Below are 24771 nucleotides of genomic sequence, written 5' to 3'. Positions count from 1 at the left end.
AGGAAAATCACCATGGTGCCAGCTTGGGCTACATAGTGAGTTCAAGACCAGCCCGAACATAGCAAGATTCTGTCTCAAAGCAGTAACAATAATAACAGTAATAACAAAACAACTAAACCAAATTATGAAGAACAAAACATGAACAGGTAAGTACAATAAGGAATACATTAGAAATCTTCAACAAGAAAAAGGTGGCTATTGAAGTAAAAATAGCAGATTGCATACTCTTGAAAGAGGGCCAGAAAAGTAACACATATGGATTGAAAGTTTTCTGTATTCATTTACTAGAAATTTCAAGAGAGTGGATGAAGCAGTAGAGAAACTACTTAAATATATAATTTCTGGGAATTTTCTAAAACTAAGGAAGGCATAAGTTTTATTTTCTTTTGTTATTTGGTACTGGTGATTTAACCCAGTGCCTTCACAGAGTTACAGTCCTGCCTCTTTATTTTTTATTTTGAGACAGAGTTTTACTGAGTTGCTAGGCAGAGTTTGAACTTGTGATCCTTCTGTCTCAGCCTCTCAGAGTGCTGAGGTGATGGGTATGTGCCACCATGCTGGGTTAGGCATGAGTCTTCAACTGAAAAATATGCCACAAATATTGACCAAGTTAGATAAAAATAGATCGGTAAGCCAGGGATTTAGCTCAGTAGCACTGCGTCTGCCTTGGAAGCATAAGGTCCTGCGTTCAATCCCCAGTACCTCCCCGCCCCCCCCAAAAAATGAGGAAGTTGATAATTTTGCTGGAGGTGCAGAACTTCAGGGTAGGAAGACAATCTTATAAGATGTCGAAAGGTAAATGGATACGTAGAAACTTAAATCAACTACCTAATTTTTCTGAATACATCTTTGGTGTGCAGTACTATGTAGACACGATGAACACGAATCCATAGAGCATGGTCTTTACCCCTAAGAAACCTGTTAGGAGCGCGAAAGATGAAAACTGTCCAGCAGTGGCAGATAGCACCATTGGATCCAGACTTCATCCCCTTCTGTACCAGTGCTCTTTCTCTGAGTCTGGGGCCCAGAGCCTGTTCTGCTGCCACGGCTGGAGTTCAGTCATGTGGCTTGCCCTTGCCGATGGTATGTGAGCACGCATGGCACAGCAGAGTATTGATGTGGTTTCGGATGTGTGTTGTGTTGGTTACTGTACACCCAGAGTTAAAGGGGAGAGGTTTATTTGGCTCACAGTTTGTAGAGGTTTCAGTTCATGGATGTCCAGCTCCAAGACGGGTGAGAAACAGGCCTCGCAGAGGAGAAACAAATGGTGTGCACAAGGCAGCAAAGGCAACAAGAGAGACCTTAACAGTGTCTTTCTGCTCCTATGATCTTTTTCAGACCACTTAGTGCAGACAACACTCATGCCTGTAGCCCTAGTGCCCTTGGACCTAACCCCACCATGAGCCAGTCACAGGATCTAGATTTAACTACCTCTGAACAAGCAAGAGGCTTTGCGGGACGCCGTAACAGGGTGTCAGGCTTGCTCCCGTACCTCTGCCAGTATCATGGAATGCGTAAGCCCAAGATCGTCTCCTGGTCCCAGGAGGAAAATGAGAGCCCTCTGGAAGAGGTGTGCACATGAGCTTTTCTAGATCAGCCAGCTTATTGCTGACCCAAATTTGTGATAATAAGTGATGCGCATTTTAATAGAGCCTGTTCTCCCTAGTCATTTCAGTTACACCTGCTCTGTTTCCGTGAGCAGCGTCATGTGCCCTGCACGGTATGCAGTGGAGCCTTTCAGCATCCCTGGCTGGTCCCAGTGGGCCAGCATCTTCACCCTCCCACCTGTGAGCTGTGGAGAGCATCTAGAGGAGCCCTGTTGACCAGCCCCATACTGCATGGAGAAGCCTGTGGGTTACCTCACTCTGCTCCAGATGAACAGCAAGTAGCACATGAGAGTGGGAAGAGGGTTACAAGTGAAAGGGACTCAAGAGCTCTGTGTCTGAGGTCCTGGGTCCAACTCTGGATGACCCAGGTGTGAAAGCAGCCAGAAGAAAACCTCTACGAAACCCTCTGTTCTGAGACAAGGTTTGTGTGGAAATAACTGGCCCAGGTTTTAAATTGACCTCTCGGTAGCATATGGACAGAACCGACTAGAAGAGCCTAAAAAGATTTGCAAAGCTAAATGACATTTGAACTATCAGCCATAAAAGTGAACCAAGATGTGCATTCTCAACCTAAACAGGTTTATATCCTTCTAAAGTAGCAAATGTGGACAGAAATCAAAGTCGTGTTGCTCAAAATACTAGAATTACCATAAAAGAACCAGTAAAATCACAAGTTGAATGAAAGAAGACAATCAGTAGCTGCCAATACTAAGATGACAAAGGTAAGAGAATTATCTGATGAGGATTTAAAAGCAGCTCTTTGAACATGCTTGAGATGAGTGAAAAACTCAAGAGAATCTTAGTAGAGAAATACAATGCTCTATGGAAGAACCAAAGGAATTGTTAAGACCAAAACAAAATGCTGACTGAATAGACTCAAGCAGAGTAGTAGTGAGAGAAAAGAGAATCAGTGATCTTCAGGCAGTCAGCAGATTATACAGGCCGAAAACCAAAGAGCATAAATAGAGGCCTGTGGCCACACACAAAAGATCCCACATTCCTTTCATTGGAATTCCAGAAGGAGAAGAGAGTGTGAGGCTGAAAAGTATTTCAAGAAATGTTTGAAAACATTCCGACTTTGGTAAAAGACAAAAGGAGCTGAATAAACATCACATTAAATGAACCCCAGGAAATTTATTCTGACCTACTATGATCAGGTTTCTGAAAACAGCCTAAACCCTGCTCTGTACCTCCAAATTCTGGAAAGCAGTTCTGTGAAACAAATATTACCTGTATGATAACAGTGTAAATGGCAGTGTACATCCTACTGGAAACCACGAAAGCTAGAGGAAATGGTGTAACATTTTACAAATGCTGAAAGCAAAATACTGTCTACCTGTAATTCTGTACTTGGCAAAAATGTCCTGTAGGAATGACACTGTCAGAGGAAAGTAAACTAAGAACTGTATCCTCATTTTTTTTTCCTCTCAGAAGAATTTCAAATAGAAGTGAAATGATAACTGAAAAAACTTGATAAGTCAGGAATGAATAGAGAACAATAGAAAGGGTGAATATCCAAGGACCCTATTTTCCTGTGTTTTTAAAATGATGCTTGACATTTGAAACAAAAATTATAAAATTTCTGAGGTAGCACTCATACACAAATAATTTTTAAAATAAATATATCAAAATGGAGAGATAAAGGAAGGTCCTTGTGGGTAAGTTTTCTTTATTCTCCTTGCAGTAGTAAAATGTTGATACTGGTAGTCTGTGATAAATGTGCATATTGTAACCCCTAGAACAAGTACTAAATAATTGTAATAAAAGAGACTTAAACTATAGTTATATTAAAATATAATGAAAATTTCTTGAGTCGCCCATAAGAAGACAGAGAAGGAATAGGAATGCTACATAGAAAAGAAAACAATAAGCTGGCAGACTTAAATTCTAATGTATAAATAGCTACATGAATTATAAATGGCTAAACACACGTGTTAGATTTTCAGAATGGTTGAAACACTATGACACAAGCACAGAAGAAAATCAGTTAAATATGAGACACCTTGCTGACAGTTACCTGTCACGTAATCTACAGCAAACTTCATGCTTTACGGTGAGATTTACAGATGCTTTCCCATGAGAGTTATGAACTAGATTAGAACTTTACACCACTGTCTATTCAAAAAATTAAGAAAAAAATAGATTTGAAAAGGAAGATGTAATTATATTATTAACTGTTAGGAAATCCTAGAGAATCTACAAACTTAAAACATGAAAAGTTCAGACTTCTCAGTTATAAAATCAGCATAGAAATTATTCATTTCTCTACTAAAAAGCTTGAAAATATGATAGGAATAAAGAGCTCATTGTCTTTAGTAGCAACAGAATTATAACAGTATGCCTGTTAAAGGTCTATAACATATTAATATTCCTGGATTGAGAAGCTTAATTTTCTAACAATATACAAATTAATGGATTCTTATAACACCCCCCCACACTAATTTTTGGAAGTGAGTCTGAGATTTATATTTGTAGACAGAGGCCCATGGAAAGCTAACATACTCTGTACACAAAGAATTGGGAGTGGGGCAAGAGCTATTTGGCTCTTGCTGTGGTAATTAAGTTGAGACAGTAAAGGCGCATATGCAGATAGAAGGTGGTCAGTAGTGAAGAACAGAAAGTCCACATGTGGCCTTACAAATCAGTAGGGTGAACATGGACTGCAGTAAATGTTAAGATTATTGGTTATTTGAAGTAAAATAATAAAAATAGATCTGGAGCTCTTTTCATGCTCAATGATTTCAGTTAGATTAAAGGTGTAAATTTAATAATCAAAGTGTTAAAGATTGTACAGGGATCTATCAAAGAGTATTTCCAACTGCAGAGCAGTCTGTAAGAGACAGTCAAAAATATGTAGATAAAATGCATGACTATGCAAGACACCAAAGAATCAATATCTGGAAAGCATTTTAACTTTCCAAGCATTCAGGAAAATGTAAATTAATACAATGAATATTTAAGTCTTTTGAAAACATGTAAATGTATACACCCAGAAGTACACAACAGGATCAAAATATAAGATAATTGTTTAAAATTTTTAAATTGGGCCGGGGATTTAGCTCACTGGTTCTGCTGCCTTCCTCGTAAATGCAAGGACCCAAGTTTGATTTCCGGTACCAAAAAAAATTTTTTTTAAAAATTTGTTACAGTAAAACATATCACCATTGATCCTCCTCAAAATATTCCCCTCGCTTCAAAGACATTTTTCCCATCATTCTTGCCACTTTGTGAAGAAGTTTGGGACGTTCTCTTGTAAGCGGCTTTACAGGTTGTGATCAGAAATACAGTACATGCTACCAAGTGCCACGCAGTGGAAAGGCAGGCTTGTGAAAACATTACATTGTGTTTTCATCCACTTTGTTCACTGGATCTGGCACCGTGCGACTTCTGGCTCTTCCCACAGTCAAAATGACCACAAAGGGTGAAGTGTTTTGAATTGATTCAGGGCTTTGAAACAGCCATGACACTGCACCTGAAGATAGATACTCAGCACAGGAGGACTTCCAGAGGGCTTCAGAGTGTGGCAAGGATGACAGGGTAAGTTTGTTCAGAATAAAGGGGAATATTCTGAAGAGGATTAACAGCAGTGAGTATTTTACTGTAAACAATTTTTAGAAATTTAAATATTGACTATTTTTCAGTCATACTTTGTATATTATGCACACAAAGTTTAAGTTAAACAACATTACATTGAGTATTGAATGTAAGGCAGTGTAAAGCATCGTGTTCTGCTGGCAGGAGTGTAAGCTGGTGTTAATGTCTTGCACATAGGGCTGGGGATTTAACTCATTGGTTCCACTACCTTTCTCACAAGTACAAGGTCCCGAGTTCAATCCCCAGTACCCCCCCAAAAAAACAAATCTTGCACGTTTGCTTGCATCAAAATTATGTTCTTTTGATATGTACAAATGTCAAAACAAACTGAGATTGAAAAAAAAAAATTTTTGTTGCCATGGAAATAAAATTCAGGGCTTTGCACTTGCCAGGCAGGCACCATGCTGCTGAGCTACATCCCCGGTCCAAGTGAGACTTAAAAAAAAAAAACAAAAAAAACCCAGGAATGTATTGAGTAAAAAAGTACATTGAAAAATGGTGTGATGATATGATTTCATTTTTAAGCCTATAACTATTGATATGTGTGTCAGTATAAAATGTGTGAATGATGAACACTGACTGAACTTGTGGTACAGCTGGGGATGCAGGGGGTGAGAGATAGTGGAACCTGGAAGTTGCATTCAGGTGACACCTAATGTGTATATAACATTTCCTTAGAAAAATACTTGAAGCAAATGTCTTATGTTAATAGGCTAAAGCTTGATAGTAGGTTTTCGTGAAAGTTTAGTCTTTATATGCTTAAAATATTTGACAATAAAAATTCAGTTAAAGTTCTTGAAACAAACTTTTTTTTTCATTGAGTTTATTGGTACTTTTTAAGTATACAGTGCAGTTACATTCATCATTGGGATCTTGTACCTTTACATGCCAGATCTTGGTTCTCATTTTTTCCCCATACCCTTGCCCTCCCTTCACCACCCCCTCAACTCTCTCCTATTTACAAATGAAACAAATTTTTAAAAAGGTTTTTCAAAAAATGTTAATTTTGGTCATCTTTTTAAACTTAGGTATGTGTTATATGTTTTAACTGTGAGGTTTTTCTTTACGTGTTGTCTTGTGTGTTAGATTTTACACATAACTACACTTTATTTTTTGCTAGAGATGACTGAGTCACAGGGAAGAGAGAGCTCTGTTTACTATTGGCTCTCTTTACACTTATGAGATAACTGGTACAGAACTTTTTGGAGGCCTTCAAGTGTCATCATTGTTTAGTCTAGAAATGGTCAGTTTGGGGACTTCTGTAATAATCTTAAGACTGCTGTTTATCAGGTAACAATGAGTTACAAACAAATACCCTGGCTTTGGTAAATTGTAATGCAAAGATCAAAGTAACAGCTTTGGGAGACAGTTGAGGGGGCCTAGATGGATTCATTTTGGAGAGTAGAGAGTGTCACTGTGGAGAGAGATACTGCAAAAATTTTTTTTAACAAAAGAGCCTTAAAATATAGTTGTGTTGAAACTAATCAGAGTTTTAAAAGTTAAGATTTGCTAGACTGCAATTATGAGTGAGGGTATTTGGTATTAGTTATCTTTTGATTTTAGAAGAATGTATCTATTAAAAAGTAGATTAATTTTTTGTTGTTCTGTTATGTATAATTTATTGAAATTGCCTATGTAAGACTATTATTCTAAAGGCTTTAAAGTTCTCAAAAAATTTTTTTGATGATCTCCTTGGGTTTCAAACTCTTATAGGACTTAATATCTTACTAATAACATGTTCTTAATTTTATATGTAGGTTTTTTTTTTTTTTTTGGTATTGATTATCCTTGTATATAGCTGATATATTCAGAAATGGCCTTTAGAACTAACACCGCCTGAGAAAAACAAATAATAGTATGCCTGGCCTTTAAGTGAAAGCAAAGAGAAAACCTAAAACCCCAGAACCTTAAATATAAGAATACTGTTGTACATATAAGCATTAGTTTTATTTTATTTTATTATTTATTTGTTTATTGGTGCTGGGGATCAAACTCAGGACCTCTTGCTTGCCAGGCAGGTACTGTGCTGCTGAGCTGCATCCCAGGCCCTAAGCATTAATTCTTAAATGTAGACCAAAAATTAAAATCATGTGGATTTGATAATTGACATGATTGTAAATTAAAAGTAAAATTGTCTAGAGATCTCCTTTTATAAATTATGATAGTTTATGTTTTTTGAAAATCTACTATTGGGAATATCTGGTGCCTTTTATACCTTGGCAACTCTTTTTTTTTTTTTTTTTTTTTTTTGACCCTTCACCCCCTCCTCCCCTCCCCATTTACAAACACTTTATTTCCATTTTTTCAGTTTCTCATATTTTTTTCCTCTCCCTTATTACCTTTCCCCCACCCTTCCCACTTTCCCTATACCTTTAGCCCTTTACTTCCTATTTCACATTATTATCTCATTAGGATCCTATGTACTATTATAGTTTTTCACACCAAAGAAACTATTCAGTATTTCAGTTAAAGAAATCTCTGTATGAACATTAAAAATACGGAATCCTAAAATCAAACTAAAAAGGACAGTAAAAGAGAAAAGGCAGTGATGTAACTTTAGAATAATCCTTAATTCTGGAGATGAAAATGGTCCCTGAACATATTTAAATTGCTTCTTGCTCTTATAGTCTTATTCTTTTCCTTGTCAACTCTTTAATGCAACTTTGTGAATAATATTATTTTTGTTATATCTTTTGCGGGGACAGTTGGAGAAAGTCTGACTTAGGGAGATTGAATATTCTTCAGAACACTAACTGGATCTTTCCATTGCTGGAATCTGTGGCCTTCTCAGTTGTGTTGCCATGCGGGACTGATATAACTGAGGTAGAAAATTCATGGTAGTGTCACAAGTGAACTGAGCCTAATACCCATGTGTGGTTTGGAGCCAGCATAATTAGATTCCACTTGTGTTTCCATTAATTAATGAAGTGTATTTTATTTTCTTTAGTATAATGCTTCATTCCAGCAGCAAAGAGAAATAATTAAAAGTAGGAGCCTGGACAGGCGGCTGCAAGAACCAATAGTATTAACGAAGTGGAGACATAGCACCATTGTATTGGACACCAATGACAAGGTAGGACTTTCAGGGAAAATCTCTTGAGAATTTTGGCAAGTTCTTTTACATTATATCATATAGTACATTGTATGCTCTGTTGTTAAATGGTTTTTTGCTAAAACATTTCATTTCTTTTGAACCAGCTGAAGCTTTTGATTTGCATATACTGAAATATACTCATATATGTATTTTTAACTAAATGATATATCTTAGTGGCTAGTGTTTCACCTAATAGGTTTTGGCTTTGGATTTTTTTCAGTTTTTGGACAATGGGCTGACTTAGCTGTAGCTCAGTCATGTATATGCTTGACATACTAAACCTAATGAGTGACATTTTAAAATCATACTTCTGTCATGTTTTTGCATGTCTTCAGGTCTTAGGAGGTTTCAGAATGGCTGCAGTTCTCATCTCAGGAAAGACTAGAATTCAGATACACTTTGATATAAACACTGAAGAGACTTTTCAAAAATTTCCTTAGGAATTACTTCTTTGTAATGTGGCTTCATTTGGCTGGTGGGGTACTTAGTACTTGTTTGCAGAAAACAGACATACAAATATTAAAATGCAAAACTGGTGGTAACATCCCTAAACTAGATAAACTTACTTTAGCTTTTTTGAGGCTGGGTCTAACTGCACATTCAAGGCTGGCTTTGAATTCATGGTGATCCTTTCTGCCTCAACTTTCCAAGTCCTGGGATTACAGGTGTGTGCACTATACCTGTTTTCAAAAAAAGGTATCTGTCATTGAGGACTGACTCTTTTTTCTTTCTTTTTTCTTTTTTGGCTCTAAAGCTTCTCTTGTAGCAAAATTTAACAGTTTTTCACTATTTTTGCTGTATTGCTTAGTTGTGTTAATGAAAATAAAATGAACTCTTAAGACATATATGTCTATATTTGGATACTTTCAGTCGTAATTCCTTTATAAACAGTTGATTTCAAGACAAGTGTAATATTTTTATATCCATGACTGTAAAATTAACTTTGTATGTTAATAGTAAACTTCTGTGCAGCTATAAAAATAGTTGACACAATGTTTGTAAGATGAACTTAACAAGGAAGGAAGACCAGTTCATAGCTTTTGTTTTATAAGGGTGTTTTATGCAACTGAATGTAGAGGCATATTAAAAGGTCTGTGCTATTGGGGAGAAGCTGGAAAATAGCATTGAGATTAGCTTAGGCAAGTGAAATTCCTAGAGATTTTTAAAATTAATTAATTAATTATTTATTTATTTTTTGAGACAGGGTCTTACTATGTAGTTGAGACTAACCTGGAACTCAGAGATTTTTTTTAAATAGTAAAATTCATTGAAGCTCTTAGATACCATGTATAATACTCCAAGGCATAAGCCATTGTTGAATTACCTCCACTCCCTGTTTGTACCAGAACGAATAAAAGGTGATAATTTGATGAAACATACTTAAAAATTTTTTTGTTTTAAGTTTTTCTTGAGATTTATCTTTAATGTTTACTTCAAATACCATGGGTGAAGTCTTATTATATTCCTGATTGATTTAATTGTCCCAGAGTTGCAAGACTTTGATCGTCTTGAGACCTGAGATAACTTATTTTTAATAGGAATGCCCCTGACTTTACTGTTTGGAAATTTATTCATACCTAATTGCTCCATGAAGTAAACTTTTCTGTTTGTCATTACCTATGTGAGGTATTATAAAAAGAGTGATGTTTAAATTTTAAAAAATTGTGATAAAGACAAATTCCCATTAATCCCTCTCAGAATATTCCTTCTCACTATGAACACACCTCTTCTATCATTCCTGCCACTTGTAAACGATTTGTAGAAGTTCTCTTTCTTATCTTTGGTTGCACTGTCATGGGTGCCTTGATGTCCTCAGTCGATTAAAAATATTTACCTTTTGTGGTCATTTTGGCTTTGGATAGAGTCTGAAGTCTTGTGATGCCATTGTAGTGGCTGGGGTGGAGGAGGACAGGCATGGAACGGTGCTCGGCAGCACCTCGTAAGGACACTCATGAAGGAGGACTTCCAGTACTGGTTCTTCAGAAAGTAGAGCGATGGATTAAGTGTATCAGAAGCAGGGGGGATTAATGGCCACGTGTCTTTTACTGTATAATTTAAAAAATTTTTAATTCACTGTATATACCTTTTTAAAATGGGGCAGTCCTGAGGATATGAAAAAAGAGCTTAATCAGAATAATGCATTATATAACAAGTATATGTAAGTTGAAAGGTAACCAAAGAAACCTGGTCCTGTATAACAGATGTTGTTGTGACAACCTAGGTACTAATTCAGCCTGGCAATAACCTTGGGGGATGTAGATGTTTGGCTGTGAGTGAATCTCTGTTTCTGTTTATGTGTGGTTTTCACTACAACTCCTGTTTGTAGATCTATGTTATTTACATATGCATTTATAAATGTAAAATTGTTCTTGTTTATACTAATGATAATGTTATGCATAGATTATTGTTCCATATTTGTCTTCTATTTTTATAGGACTAACAGTCCTATAAAACCACCTTGTCAGATTGTTTTAATTACCCTTTTTGAGAAGGCAAAAAACCTTGAGGGTATATTGAGATTTGAAGAATAATTTAATTACTTTTTATGAAGATGTTTTGATACAAGTTTAGTATTCCCCAGTAACGGTGTCTCCCTTAGGTGTGTGCCTACAGATGCAGGCACCTCGTTTCTGTTCATAGGCTCCAGCCCGACAACCTTCTCTCTGATGAATGAATACTGAGTTGGTGGTTTTGCAGTGTTACTTAAAATAAATGCCCTGATTTGTTTTTAGTACCTTTCCAATTTCATAAACAGAAAACTAGAATGATATGAATATGGAGATGAATTTCAAAAGGTAGTGATAGGAAAATTAGCAGTCGATATTGGTGTATGATTTTTTAAAATTTTCTTTTCCTGGAAGTATTCAAAGCACAGTGGAATGCAGAAAATTTAAATGGAGCAAGGCTGTCGGTAGCAAAAAATGTTTTTCAGTCTTATCTTCCATGAGTAATTTTTAATTTTGAGAAAGCAGACGGATATAAAACCTCATACTAGTTTGCTTTTAGGGTTCTATAGTCCTAAAAGTTAAAACATTTTTTTCCTTATGTGATATTAGTCTTTTAATCTTAGGTTTCTTCCTTTCATAGTTTTAATCTTGCTTTTTTTCTGATCACTGAAAAGTGAGCTATAAATTAAATATTAAGCACTGTTGACTAAAATAGCTGTATATAGCTGTATGTAGCAGTTGACCAAAATAAAATTTCCTTCAGGAAGTTACCAAATAGTTCCTGTGAGTATCCCTTGCCTAATCCTATGTATTCATACCTGCCACATCAACAGCAAATTGGTGTGAAGACTGATACATGTTTTTCTAGGAGAGTTTAGATTGTATTTATTTAAAATATGGTTAATTCAGACTGATATAACATCATGACTTTAAGCTAGCAGGCAGCGTTTGTTTTGAGTAATTTTGTATACATCATTAAAATTTAACTAATCACTACATAAAATGCCATATCTCATAAAGTTTTTATAACCCCAGTAGTTTTCAAACCAGTAACATACTAATTTTGGAATTGGATATAGAAGGGAAAAATAACAAGGAAAATAGTTTTCCTTGATGACCTAATTAAGCTCTCCCACTGTGAATACAAGGAGAAATAGAATTATGTAAAATAGAGTAACTTTTTTCATTACTTATTTTTTGTAGGAGTCTCCAACTGCCTCAAAACCCTGCTCTCCTGAAAGTGAATCTTCTCCCTCTTCACCAAAGCACCAAGACCCAGTTAGTATGATAGAAGCAATATAACATAGTCCACTTATCGCAATCAGTTTCAGTAAATTATAAAATGTAATGCTTAACTATTTCCTGGGTTCTACAACATATCATTGTTTTTTTCTTTTTAAGAAAAATTAGAATTAAAACAGGCTTAAAATTAAGAATCAGAGTTTATTGATTTAAAATGCCCTTTTTATCCAAAATACTAACAGGATTAATTTATAAACTATATTTTAGGTGACTACTATATATTTGGTTTTTATAAATAAATACTGAAATTCCCAGAGAAGGCTGTCAAATTTTGCTTTACCCTTTTGTCCTCAGGGCAGCAGTGCAAAGGTAAGAAGAACACCCCTTCTTCTAAGCAGCAAAGACGCCTGCCTTTTCCGTGGTGCTGTGTGTGTTGATGAGGTGGGGAATCTGCAAGCACATGTTTCCCTTCAGCGTCATCTCCTCTTCAGGGCAGGTTCCTGGATTTCTGTGTGGATGCTCACTCCGGTCTGCCCGATTTGCTGGCCTGTGATTGCCCTTCAGTGCCTTCCCTGCTCTTTCAGAATGCAGTCGCAGTTTCTAGTGAGAACAGGAAGACCGTGTGTGAGCTGGCTTCTGATTGCTCTCCAGCTTTCCCTCGTCCTCCTTGTGTCCTCGTCTTCCATCTCACTTGTCCCTCTGCTCCACTGCCCCCTTCCAGTCCCATAACTCACAGTCCTTACATATGTGGCTTCCATGCCCGCGAGACCGCTCTCCTGTCTTTGTCTGGGTCATTTATTAGGGCTCCTCCTGTCCCAGCCTCGCAGAGTGGTGGAATTACTGGCGTGTGCCACCTTGCCGGGCAAAGCCCCGTACCACTTTAAAAACTCTTGGGGGAGGCTTTGCCACCCTGGCCCCCTGTAGTAACTATTTCTTTTCTAGTTTTGAACTCCCACGTCTTGTGTTGCCTTGAGTGAGTGCAAGGTATTTTGTGTACCCTCAGTCTCCCCGCTAGGTTAAAAGCCCATGAAGGAGTTTATAGATAGGGACTTCATGTTTCCACCTTTGACCTTTTGGATTTTTTTCTTTTGGATTTTTTTAACATGGTACTGGGTCCATAAACATTAGGCAGAGGTAAAAGTGAACATGATTTCAGTGGTTTTGGCAAGATTTACAGTATAACTCTAAGGCATTGTTAGATTAGTATTCCTAATCTGTCAGCCCATTTAGAAAAGAAAGAAATGTCTTATTTTAAATATACATAGTATACACTTCTAGAAAACTCCTTTACGGACTGTGCACACTTTGATAAAAGGAAATTTCTGATACCCTAGAAAAAGGTATTTGTAAGTCTTCTCCATGCAGTTGCAAAGGACTATTGATAGATTATTTCCCCAGCCATGGATCTCCTTTGTGAAGTTTGACCCAACTAGACCAGAACTTAACTCACGGTACCCTCGGATGGCCGTCGTGGGGAACTGCTGTGCCTGTGCTTCTTGTACCCCACCCCCATTATGTTTCTGCAGGTTAGGTGCCATTTCCTTCCTCCAGAGGGCCTCTTCTAGCTCTCGTGCCCTCCCCTAAGGGCTTTGCATGTCCCTCTTTCTGCCCGCAAGGACCCTTCTGCTCAGCTTGCCTCCCCGCCACTCTTACCCCATCACTGCAGGGAGAGACTTGCCCCTTGTTTGTGGGTTCTGGGCTGGGTTTGCATAAAAGCTTATTGATGGGACAAGGAAGCTACAGATTTGGAAAGAAAATGACACCATGACTATTTAGCTACACAGTGCCACCTGAAAATCTCTGAAGTTCTCCATTTACCTCTTTGATCTCTTTTAATCGAAAAAGATTTAACATTCCATCCCTTAATATAAATTTTAAATGTTAATTTTTTCTTATGCTTCATTTTCAGTTTTCAGGTGGATTATTGTTTTCATAGTCCTTTCAAATCTTTTTTAAAAATAGGCAATATAAACATACATTTGTTGAAAAATTAGTTATATATTTTTCCACAAGATGCCTGCAGTGTGAATTATGTGGGCTTTTGTGGATGGGTCTAGAAGTATTCTTTATTTGACCTGGTGTGCCAATAGTGCATGCACTTAAAGGTTCCCAGTCACCGAGTGCTGGAAAACATCTTGGTGCATGTAACTGGGAAAATTGAACTCTTGACCTTGAATACTGAACTGTGGTGTGAAAGTGCACCAAGCATTTTGGAGAAAAGGATATTTCAATACTTCCTTTACCAAGATTACTAGTGGATAAATTTGCTGGTTTTTATTGAGTAGTGCTTATTCTAAGACCTTCTAAGAACACGATTTGCATATCTAATTTTTAAATAATGCTGACCCTTCATTTTTCTTTTGTTGAAGTAAAATTATCTCAGCAACACAAAAGTATCGATCAATTTTGAGTCACACTATATATTTAAAATATACCACATAGCGTGAAATAAAAATGTGCCTTATTTGGGGAAATATTTTCACCGAGTCTCTTAGCTGTGTATCCAAACCTGTGTTATCCATCTGCTTACTTAGCACCTTTATATCAAATTCAGCATCTTTGGTGTTTAGGAATTAGAGCTTTGTTTTCTCTGTTGCTGGCCTTCTCATTTTTTTAATGTTGTACCATTAACTTGTTAGCAGATTGCTTCTAGAAGATGTACTGAACACTGTCTGTGTGCTAGATGCTGTGCCCAGCATTGGTTGTAGTGATGATGTGCTTACAGGTGTGCTCCAGCCTATGGCTTACTTGGGTAAACCATGGATAGAGACGGATGCAGAGCACCTGATTCAGTCCATTTGGGCTGCTGTAGCAAAAATATCTCAGGCTAGGTAACTTACAAGCAGTAGAGGTGTATTTCTCACAGACCTGGAAGCTGAAGTCCACACGGCACTTGCTGTCTGCCAAGGGCCCACTTACTGGTGTGTCCTCACTTGGCAGAAAGGCTAACCAGGAAGGACCCACTCTCACGTCCTCCATCACCCCCCAGTACTATCGTGTTGGGGATTAGGTTTCAATGTAGGAATTTGGGGGGGTCATAAGCATTCGATGTATGGTAAAGTGTAATGAAGGAATCACTGGGGCGGTAGGAAATGACAGGTTAATTACTACTTTTAGGAGGAGGGTGAAGGAGCACCTACTGAGGAATGATCAAGGAAAGCTTCTCTCAAAATGGGAAACCAAAAGTGCTCCATCTACCCAGTTCAGGTGTAATGCTTAGCCGCACCCCCCATCTAGTCCTTGTCAGTTTTGTCTCTTGGCTTTAGCCACTCTTCTCCCTGTCACTGCTCTGCTCCAGGGTTCCTCACTTCATACAGTAACTACAGGAACAGTATTCCAGTTGGTTCCCCGTTGTGCTGCTTTTTCTTAGTTCATTCTTTCCAGTGTCTCATTTCTTGCTACTTCTCTCCCCCACCCTGTACTTTGAGGAAAATTAAAGGCCCTTCAGAGATGATAGCCTTCTTGCCTCTGTCCCTTTCTACAGTGTGTTATTTTCAACCCCTCTTTCCACCTTGCTAACTTCTGCTTCAATCCAGGAAGCTGTCTGTGATTGTCTTCTTTCTTTCCCAGGTGGAGTTTGGTTTTTTTTCCAGGCTGAGTTAGGAATATATACATTTCTCTCCTCTCCTCTCTCCTCTTCTCCCCTTCCCCTCCCCCATATGCCCTTCCTCTCTCTCTCCCTCCCTCCCTCCTCTCACCCCCTCCTCCTCGCCCCTCCCCTCTCTCTTTTTCAAGGGATCAAACTCAGGACCAGGTGCTTGCCAGGCAGGCATTGTGCTGCTAGGCTCCATCCCCAGCTCAGTTATATATTTCTTACAGTGTTTAACACATTATATGGTAATTGGTTTTTGTATTTCTAATACATTTCGATGTGGCACATTTTGTTCTTCTTAATGTTCAAGTTAGAGTGCTTAGTACTGACGGCATTCGTACTTGGGTCTGATCCCTGTTGAGAATTTGGTGAGGGTGTGGACCCTCTGACACTGCGTAACATGCACAGTGTGCACCGGTTTCACTTCATCCATTGACTCAGGTAAGCATCCTGCTGTAGACCCTCTCCTGTCCTTAGGCTTAGGCTGGCACTGCTGTGATTCCATCCATTTTCTTCCTGTTTGGACTCTTGTATTTCCTTCCTGCCTCTGTTGCTTTTACATAATTTCAACTGTGGCATTTTTTAATGGCTTTGATTCCCATCTCTCTGCCCTCCCAGTTCCAGTTCACATAACCAGTGTCCACCCAATCTGATTAATGTGGCTTCTTAGTTTCTATAATTGAAAGACTTCTCTCTGCTTCGGAGGAGGAGGGGGTAGTAGGTTGAGAATGCTCTAATTAAACATCTTGTCCATACTTGCAATTGTGTACTGATATTTTTGCAGTTCTTATGAAAAGTGTCAAACTTGAGTAAGGATCATAAAGCTGTTTCTGAAAAAAAAAGTACTTGTATTTCCATATACTCTAGCAAAAATGTAAATTAGCTCACAATTTTCAGCTTTGTCTAAATGAGTTTTTATGAAACCAGGCAAATTTTCAAACATTGTCTTGTAGACATTATTGAGAAAATACTCAGTATTGTGTTTATCTCCTATATAAAATGTGTGTTTTCTGGTTAAGGTACATTGAGAAAATATGGCTGAATAATCAGCTAAATGTTAAAAAATAAATTCTGAACTGAGAATAGTTTTCTTTGTGAATATGTGTATGCCTCTGTACATTTCAGTTGAATTAAAATCGGCTATCACATACGTAAAGTGTTTACTGCAGGTGACAATTGCCATAGGCACCGACCCATTGTGATTGAACTCATTTGACTCTTAAGAAGCTAACACTGTGAGGAAGTGCTTGTCATTATCTGGAATGAATTAAAATAACATTAACCAGTACAGTGGCTTTTGTCATCATAGGGCCTGATGATAAAACTTGCATCACAGTTGCTTTTTGGTACTGGGGATTGAACTCAGGTCCTTGTGTTTGCACGGCAGGCGGTGGAACCACTGAGCTAAATCCCCAGCCCCATCACAGTTGTTTTGTTAGTTTGTTTTTTATTTTACATTAATAAGCTAAACTAGTGGTTTTTCTGGTTTGGGGTTTTTTTGAGACAGGATCTTACTGTGTAGCCCAAGCTGGCCTCAAACTAACGGTAGTCCTCCTTATTCTGCCTCCTGAGTGCTGTGATTACAGGCATGTGCCACCCAGCCTGGCTGCTAATCTGGTATTTTTCAGAGCCTAGCTCCCCTTGTAACATGTCCAATGAAGCACATATTAAGTTTTTTTTTTTCTTTTTGGTACCAGGGATCAAACTTAGGTCCTGCACTTGTGAGGCAAGCGTGGTGCTACTGAACTAAATCCCCAGCCCCATATTAAGATGTGTTACAATAAAGCCAGTTTTATGCAGACTTCCAGTTACTGTTGAGTAAATTTTTAAATAATCACTGTATTTTGCCCCCTTTACATCCTGACAAAGTGGATTAGTATATTGAGTACTTTTCATATTGTCATCTTTTGTGTGATTTTTATCATTATAGCATTGTATCACTTTCCTTGAATAGGAAGACAATCATTTTTCTGGTGCTGACTTATTCCTTTGAAAATCTAATTTGGTAGCAAGATACCTACTAGCTGCTAGGACTTAGGAGAAGGAGAAAGTGTTTATAAAATTACTGAATGTAACTTTACAAAAGTATTAGGAAAATTGTACTCTTAATGTCCTCTAGAACTAAGTTTGTTACACACTGACTAATCTTTTCTTTTAGGCTAATTTTGATTCTGCCAGAATATTTTGGTTCATTTGTATATAGGACTCAGACATGATTGTTATGCAGAATATATAAGCAGAGTTCCTCTGTTCCATAGGGTCAAGAGAAGTATGGATTGTTAAATGTAACAAAAATTACTGAAAATGGAAAGAAGGTCCGGTAAGTACAGATCTTAATGTTCTTACACAATTCATCTGATTGAAATGAATAAAACATTTTATAAATACAATTATATTCTAGGACAAGTGATTAAAAATAATTTCAAATGTATTTTCTGGTGCTATAATGTATGTAAGGTTGTCATGAAATGGATGAAACATTTCCTTTGAACTTGAAATAGTTCTTAAATAATATTAAATTCAGAAATATTAAGGTAGAGGATTCTGAGGAAGCCCTCACTTTCTCAGTACGTCTCGTAAGCAGTAAGTGTACATGGTAAATGCACGTGGTAAAGGTAATTACTGTAGGAAAAATCAGTCACCTGGCTGTCAGCCTTTCTGCAGAGGCAACCAGTTTTGTTTTGATTTGGTTCTTGGTCTTTTGAGGATGGGGTCTCGCTATTCAGGCTGGCCTTGAACTCACTGTATAGCCCAAGCTGGCCTTGAAGTCACAGCTATCCTGCCTCAGCCTCCCACATGCTGGGATTACAGGCATGTGCCAACATGCCTGGCTTAAAACCAGTTTTAAGCCTCATGGGTTTTAGTACTTTCCTCCAGAGGGAGGATGTACATGTATGTAGATGTTTGTATGTACATAGAGTTTCATCATCGTCACTTGTTATTGGTGTAACTTTTGCCTGCAGTGGTAGTTGAGTCCAGTGTCTTCACATTGAGCTGCATCCCTAGCCCCCTTTTTATTATTTTGAGACAGAATCTTGTAAAGTTGCCCATGCTGGGCTCGAACTTGGCAATCCTGCCTCAGCCTCCCAGATTAATTTCTGGACACAGCCTTTTTACAGTTTATCTTGGAGATGATTCCATTTCAGAGCTGCCATATTGTAGGATGGTTAGTTGTAGGGAGTATCTCTGTATTATAGTTAATTTAACCATTTTTAATTTGTAAGTATGTGACTGTTCCTACTGGTAGACATTTAGGCTGCTTACAGTTTCTGTTATTATAAACAGTATTACACTTAACATTGTTTATAGTTCATTTTGTGAGTATTTGCAGATTTCTACAGAATAAATCTGACAGTTTTTTATTTTTGGTACTGGGGATCAAACTCAGGTCCTTGTGCTTTCGAGGCAGATGGTGGAACCACTGAGCTAAATCCCGGCCCAAGGTCATTTTAATAGTGTTCAGAGCTCCTGAAGCATTCTCTCCCTAGAGTAACAGAACATTTGTCCTCACATTTTGCCCATTTGATATATTGCATTTCCTTTCAGGGGAGAGTCTTATGCTATTTGTGCTTTTTGTTGGATTGTCTTTGCACACTTCTTTTCTTTTGGGTTGTGGACTTTTTGGTTTTAATCCCTATGAAATTAACTCTGAAAGATAAGATGAATTTCCCCTAGGTTTTATTTATTTTATTTTATTTTGGTACCGGGCATCGAACTTGGGTCCTTGAGCTTGAGAGGCAGGTGGTGGAACCACTGAGCTAAATCCCTGGCCCTCCCCTAGGTTTTAAAAAAAACCTGCTAAAATGCTGTGATTTTATAGAGAAAAATTAGATCATTCTTCTAAGAAAGAGTTTTAAATTTATAAGTATTTGGGGTTGTTTATTTATTTTCCATGCTGGGGCTTGAATTGAACCCAGGGTCTTTGCACTGAGCTACATCTCCAGCCCTTTTCAAAATTTTTGAGGCGGTCTCCCTAATCTGGTTAGATTGGGCTTGAATTCACAGTTCTCCTTTGTCAGCCTCCCGGAGAGCTGTTGATACAATTGTGAACAGCCACACCTGGCTTGCAAGTATTTGGATATTTTTAGGTGTTTTAAAATTTGTTGTTTTTTGTTTATTTGTTTTGTTTTGGTTTTTTGAGACAGGGTCTCACTATGTAGTTGTGACTGACCTGGAACTCACTGTGTAGCCCAGGCTGGTCTTGAACTTGCAGCGATCCTCCTGCCTTAGCCTCCCTTGTGCTGGGATTACAGGCGTGTGCCACAATACCTGGCAGGTGTTTTAAAATTTAACTGCCTTTGTCAGATTGGTGTTTGGAAATTTTTTCTTTAAGTGCTCTGAAATTGCTTTATAAATACTGCAATTATGTGTTCCTTGGTAGAATTCATTTATGAGTTGGGTATTTTTCTCTTGGTTTTGTTATTGTTTTTTATTGTTGTTTTTCCTCTAATAGTGTTTTAGATTTTTTTCTTTTTGAAATACTTTTAAAATTCTTTTTCTTTCGCTTCTATTTCATTTTCTTCACATTTGTTTTCATGGAATAGACCAAAGTAGTCTGTTAATCTCCTGTATGTGATTCTCAAATCTTAGTGGTTCTCAAACCTTTTGGTGTGAAGACTCTGCTAAATTCTTAATAATTACTAAAAATTATTAATTACTTTTAAGAGCTTTTGTCTGTATAAATTATATCCATAGATACTTATGGTGAGAAATTAAAACAAATCTTAAGAATATTAATTATTTTTAAAACAACCTATTATAAATTATGAGTAACATTTTATGAAGAAGTACTTTATTTTCTAAGAAAAAAGCTTTCCATGAGAAAAGAAGCATTGTTTTGTGTTTTTATAGATCTTTAGTATTTGGCTTAGTGCAAGACAGTGGAATTTTCATGTCTGCTTGCAGTCAGTCCTTTGTGACATTATTTTGGTTAAAATATATGAAAACAGTCCTCTCTTACACAGCTAAAGTTAGGAAAAAGAGGAAAATTTTGACAGCCTTTTCAGATAACTCTGCATGTTTTCCTGCCCCACCGAAACTCTACAAATGGTAGTGTTTTAAAGGTTAGTTGCAGTGAAAACTGAAAATCTACTAGCATTTCACACTCAGTTAAAAGCCATTAGCCTTTGTTGCGCTTGAACAGATCTCCAGCTGTGCATAATTTAATAATGTACTCTAGGTCATTTGGAAGTACTGGGGACATTGGGTTTGCTAATTTTTCCCAATATTTTACATATCTTATTCTATCATAGAATTACAAATTAGTGATATCAGAAAAGTTACTCTGTATTAGGAAATTGTTGAGGCAGATGACATGTTCTTTAAAATTCTCTTTGAATGATTTAATTTTTGTGTGATAAACACTAGTCATGTAGTTTTTCTTATTTTGAAAATTGAATTCTTAAAAAAATGCAAATATGTTAATTTAAGATTTTTTAATTGTAGGGAATCACTAGATGGTAACTAAGAAATAGAAGCCTAAAAGTATAAAATTAATTTACAAATAAAAATAAGTCATTCCAAAATAACTTGAGATTCACACATGTAAAAATAATAACATGATGGTAAAACAAAAATCAAATATATCCATCATATTATTATCAATAAATACAAGAGGTCTGTACTGACCTATTGAAACAGAGCTGCCCACATTGAAACATACAGCAAAACCCACTTGTCTATATAGTCAAAAGAAACAACTAAAATTGATTTAGAAAATTTTTTTCAAACCACAATAAGCACATTTCAAGTTCTACAAAGTAAAGCAAGGGTAGGAATCTTAACAGCAGATAAAGTTTAAAGTAGAAAAAGAAAAAAGCATCTGAAATGTGGGTATTGTAATAAATTGCAAAGTCGTTCTGAAATAACCTCCTTTGGAGTTCCTATGCGAACTGGCCCTGTTTGTTCATAAAGGAAACTTTAATAAATTCCTACAATAGATACATTTTATTCTCCAAGAAACTGAGTTCTGGTATAAGATCATTTTGTTTTCTTGTTTGCAAACACTGATCTATACCTGCTATTTGAAAGGTGCTTTGCTGGGCTTGAGGTAGATAAAAAAATAAATGAAAGTCTTTGTGCCTTTCATTAACTTAAAATTCCATCAGGAGAGAAACACAAGCAAAATCCCTAATACAGAAAGAAGGGCTGGGGATTTAGTTCAGGCAGCTTAGCAGTTCTGCCACCTGCCTTGCAAGTACAAGGACCGGAGTTTGATCCCTGGTACCAAAAAAAACAAAACCAGAATGAAGACAATGGAGGGAGGGAGAGATTGAGTGGGCTCCCAGTGTGTAACGGCGCTCACGCAATCTCAGGACAGGATGGTGCTGTTTCAGTATGGGTCTTACTGTCTGAGGTAGGAAAGTAGACACAGACATTGTCTCCTTTAACAGCTCCATACACACCAGATGCTCAGCGCCGGTCACTTCTGGAGTGTGGGTTGAAGGAGAAAAGATGGAGACTGTTTCCTTTACATATTTCTCTAGTCAGTGTTTTCTTATATATGTATTGCTTCTGTAATTTGGGAATTAAAAAGCGCTTATCTTAGTAATAGTAACTCCAGTGATCAATCAGTATGTAATTCATTGTATACTCATAATGTGTCTGTTATCTCCTGCTTGTCTAGGGCAGTCCTTTTAGGGGAAGGGGCATCACCAAGAAATATAAAACAGTCTGTATCTGTGAAGAAGTGAGTGAGTGAAGGAAACAGGTCTAATTTTTAATTGTAAATAAGATTTCTTGCTAAGTGCGATGTTCCATTTATGTGACTTTAAAATGGTGTCCTTGATCACAGTGTGCTTAGATTAGTTCCATGTAAAACTAACTAGGTGTTTGGGTCACGGTTATTCTGACTTTTTATATTTCTGATTAACTCCCATTTGTTTTGGAACTTTTGTGGTCAGGTTAGGACCATCACATAACTGTAAGTTCCATTAGCAACATGTCCCCAGTGAGACAGGCAGAGTGTCAGTGACACCTGAACTGTGGGTAACACTGCTAACCGTTAAGGAGACTGTGGTATCTGAGATGTGGTCAGAAGAGCTGGATGGTGGAGCTTTAATTGTTCATCTTTATAATTGCAGAAAGAACTGGTTGTCTTCCTGGGCAGTGTTGCAGGGTTCATCTTTACTTTTTACTAAAACTCAAGGAAGTGGTACAAGTTGGGTAAGTATTTATTTTTGGAGGCTTTATGCACTTAAATTATGTGGATAGTTTTATACCTGAATTTTGGGAAGTTGTTTTGAGAGACCTAGTTATGGCATGTGCGTGTAAAAATAAATGAAGTTTTCTTGAAAGAGAAAGAAGAGGACTAATTAGAAAAATCTTATTAGTTGTATGATTAAAATCAGCAGATTGTTCACTACGCAGACGTTACAAAGACACTTGTTGATTAATTGAGCGTCAGAGGTTTTCTGTGTTGTAACTCTTAACTTCAGACACTCAGTGGGAGAGCAAGCAGTGATGTGGCAGGCTCTGCCTTGTGTAATGTGACCCTTGTCACTAGCCAGTGACTCAGGGTCACTGAGTACACCTCAGCCGGCCGAAAAATGCCACCATTTCCTGTGGAATTTTGATAGTTTTTATGTTTTTGACTGCTTACTCTCTGTCACTCTTCAATTACTTGTAATATAAATTCTAGCAATTATAATTTGTGACGTGTAATTGCTAACATTGTTTGAATGTTCAGTAAGTGTCAGCTGTTGTTCTAAGTGCAGAGGTTTGTGAATATCTTCCTAACTCTAGGTGAGTTCCATTTTTCTCCTCCTCCTGGTACAGATGAGAAAATGAGGTATTAAACAGCCCAGGCAAACAAGCAAACAAACAAAAACCAGTCTAAAGCCTTACACTTAGGTGGCAGATCTGGGTTGAAAACTGGCATTTTGACTGCAGAGTTCATGCTCTTGAATATTTCTAAAAATTTTCAGTAAGTGAGTTTGAAATATCAATGTTAATGTTTAAGTAAAATTTAAGATGAAATTATTCTAGGGCTAGGGATGTAGCTCACTGGTGCTGCACCTGCCTGGCAAGTGCAAAGGTCCTGAGTACCAAAAAAATTTTTTTCTAAATGTATTTGATTTACTTCATATTCTATGTTATCCAACATTTTTCTTACAGTTGCTATAAGATTCATAAGTTTGATGAAAGTCCATTTATAAAATATAAGCAAATTGTAGTCATGTAAATTTATAACATAGCCTTGTAACATGGTTCAGAATCACAAATGCCATGTAGCCTGTTTAATTCCCAGCTTCCCTGGTAAGACAACCTAAAATTCCTCGTGAACGCTCTAGAATATTTCTCTGTCTTGTTTCTCTAATCCTTTGATTTGCCCCTCTACAGCCAATGGAGTGGAAATGACCTGCAGTATACTTTCATGTTTTAAGATGGGAATTTTGATTTTACTTAAAGTATTTTGATAATTATGTCTTTCTCCCTTTCCCTCTGAGGTAAAGTGTATGGTGGTGGATGTGTGTGTGTGTGTGTGTGTGTGTGTGTGTGTTTGCGTGTGTGTTAATGCATTTCTAAAGCACTGTGTAATTTTTTTCTTTCTGCTGTGGCTCAAATTTTATTTGAAATTGAGCAAAGAAAATGGATGAAAGAAAAGCAACAGAGAAGCAATTAGAGATTAATAAGTAATATTTAAGTACCTGAAGCAAGCCACATTTTGATCATTTATTTGATAATTACCAATTTTTAGAGATTAAAGATTATGGTAAGTAAGATAAAGCAAATAGAGCATTGTGGTAAGTGAAGCATCATTTAGATAGGTGGATTTGTGTGTGATTTAAACAGAATGAAAACTTGCTTTTAAATTTTAAGATACCAAGTGAATACCCTGGCCCATAGTCATTTTATTTCAGGTTTTTCTCTAGAACTCCTCACGTAATTCAGAACTCAGAAAGTGTATTAATGCTGACAGCAGGGCAGGATTTCTTCATCACCTAAAGTTACGTTACTGTTTTACCGTGTAGCAGTGGCAAAACATCATTTAAAATGTACAATGTTGAGATTGTAGAATTGTTTCATTTTTCTTTTTAACACATGGTCACATTTTGTAGTTCAGGCTTGCCTTGACCTCAGAGCAGTCCTCCTGATTTAGACTCTATAAAGTGCTGAGATTACAGGCTTGCACTACACCCAGCTTTCAATTCTTAATTTTTTATTTTATGGCTTTTTTTTTTTTTTTTTTTTTGG

General features: G+C 37.1%; 1 protein-coding gene across 9 annotated transcripts in view; it reads left to right on the top strand.

The window, feature by feature from the left end:
• The window catches only part of Arhgap12 (Rho GTPase activating protein 12), a 92976-nt gene that overhangs the window by 50855 nt on the left and 17350 nt on the right, over positions 1-24771 (top strand). For 4 of the 9 annotated variants that reach the window (XR_004517949.1, XM_033765634.1, XM_033765635.1 and 1 more), the window contains 5 exons: positions 8149-8274; positions 11946-12020; positions 12339-12425; positions 17835-17896; positions 22659-22740. Coding sequence is in view for 8 of the 9 variants with exons in the window: in XM_033765634.1 (XP_033621525.1) it covers positions 8149-8274; positions 11946-12020; positions 12339-12425; positions 17835-17896; positions 22659-22740 (432 nt within the window). In the remaining variant the exon portion in view is untranslated. The remainder of the gene's footprint in view (positions 1-8148; positions 8275-11945; positions 12021-12338; positions 12426-17834; positions 17897-22658; positions 22741-24771) is intronic. The other 5 variants (XM_010621326.2, XM_010621321.2, XM_010621327.2 and 2 more) reach the window with 3 other exon arrangements.

This window comes from Fukomys damarensis, unplaced genomic scaffold (assembly GCF_012274545.1).
Source record: "Fukomys damarensis isolate Sample0158 unplaced genomic scaffold, DMR_v1.0_HiC HiC_scaffold_19, whole genome shotgun sequence".
Classification (NCBI taxonomy): Eukaryota; Metazoa; Chordata; class Mammalia; order Rodentia; family Bathyergidae; genus Fukomys; species Fukomys damarensis.
Note: the sequence above shows the minus strand (reverse complement) of the source record. Positions and strands in the feature narration are given on the sequence as shown.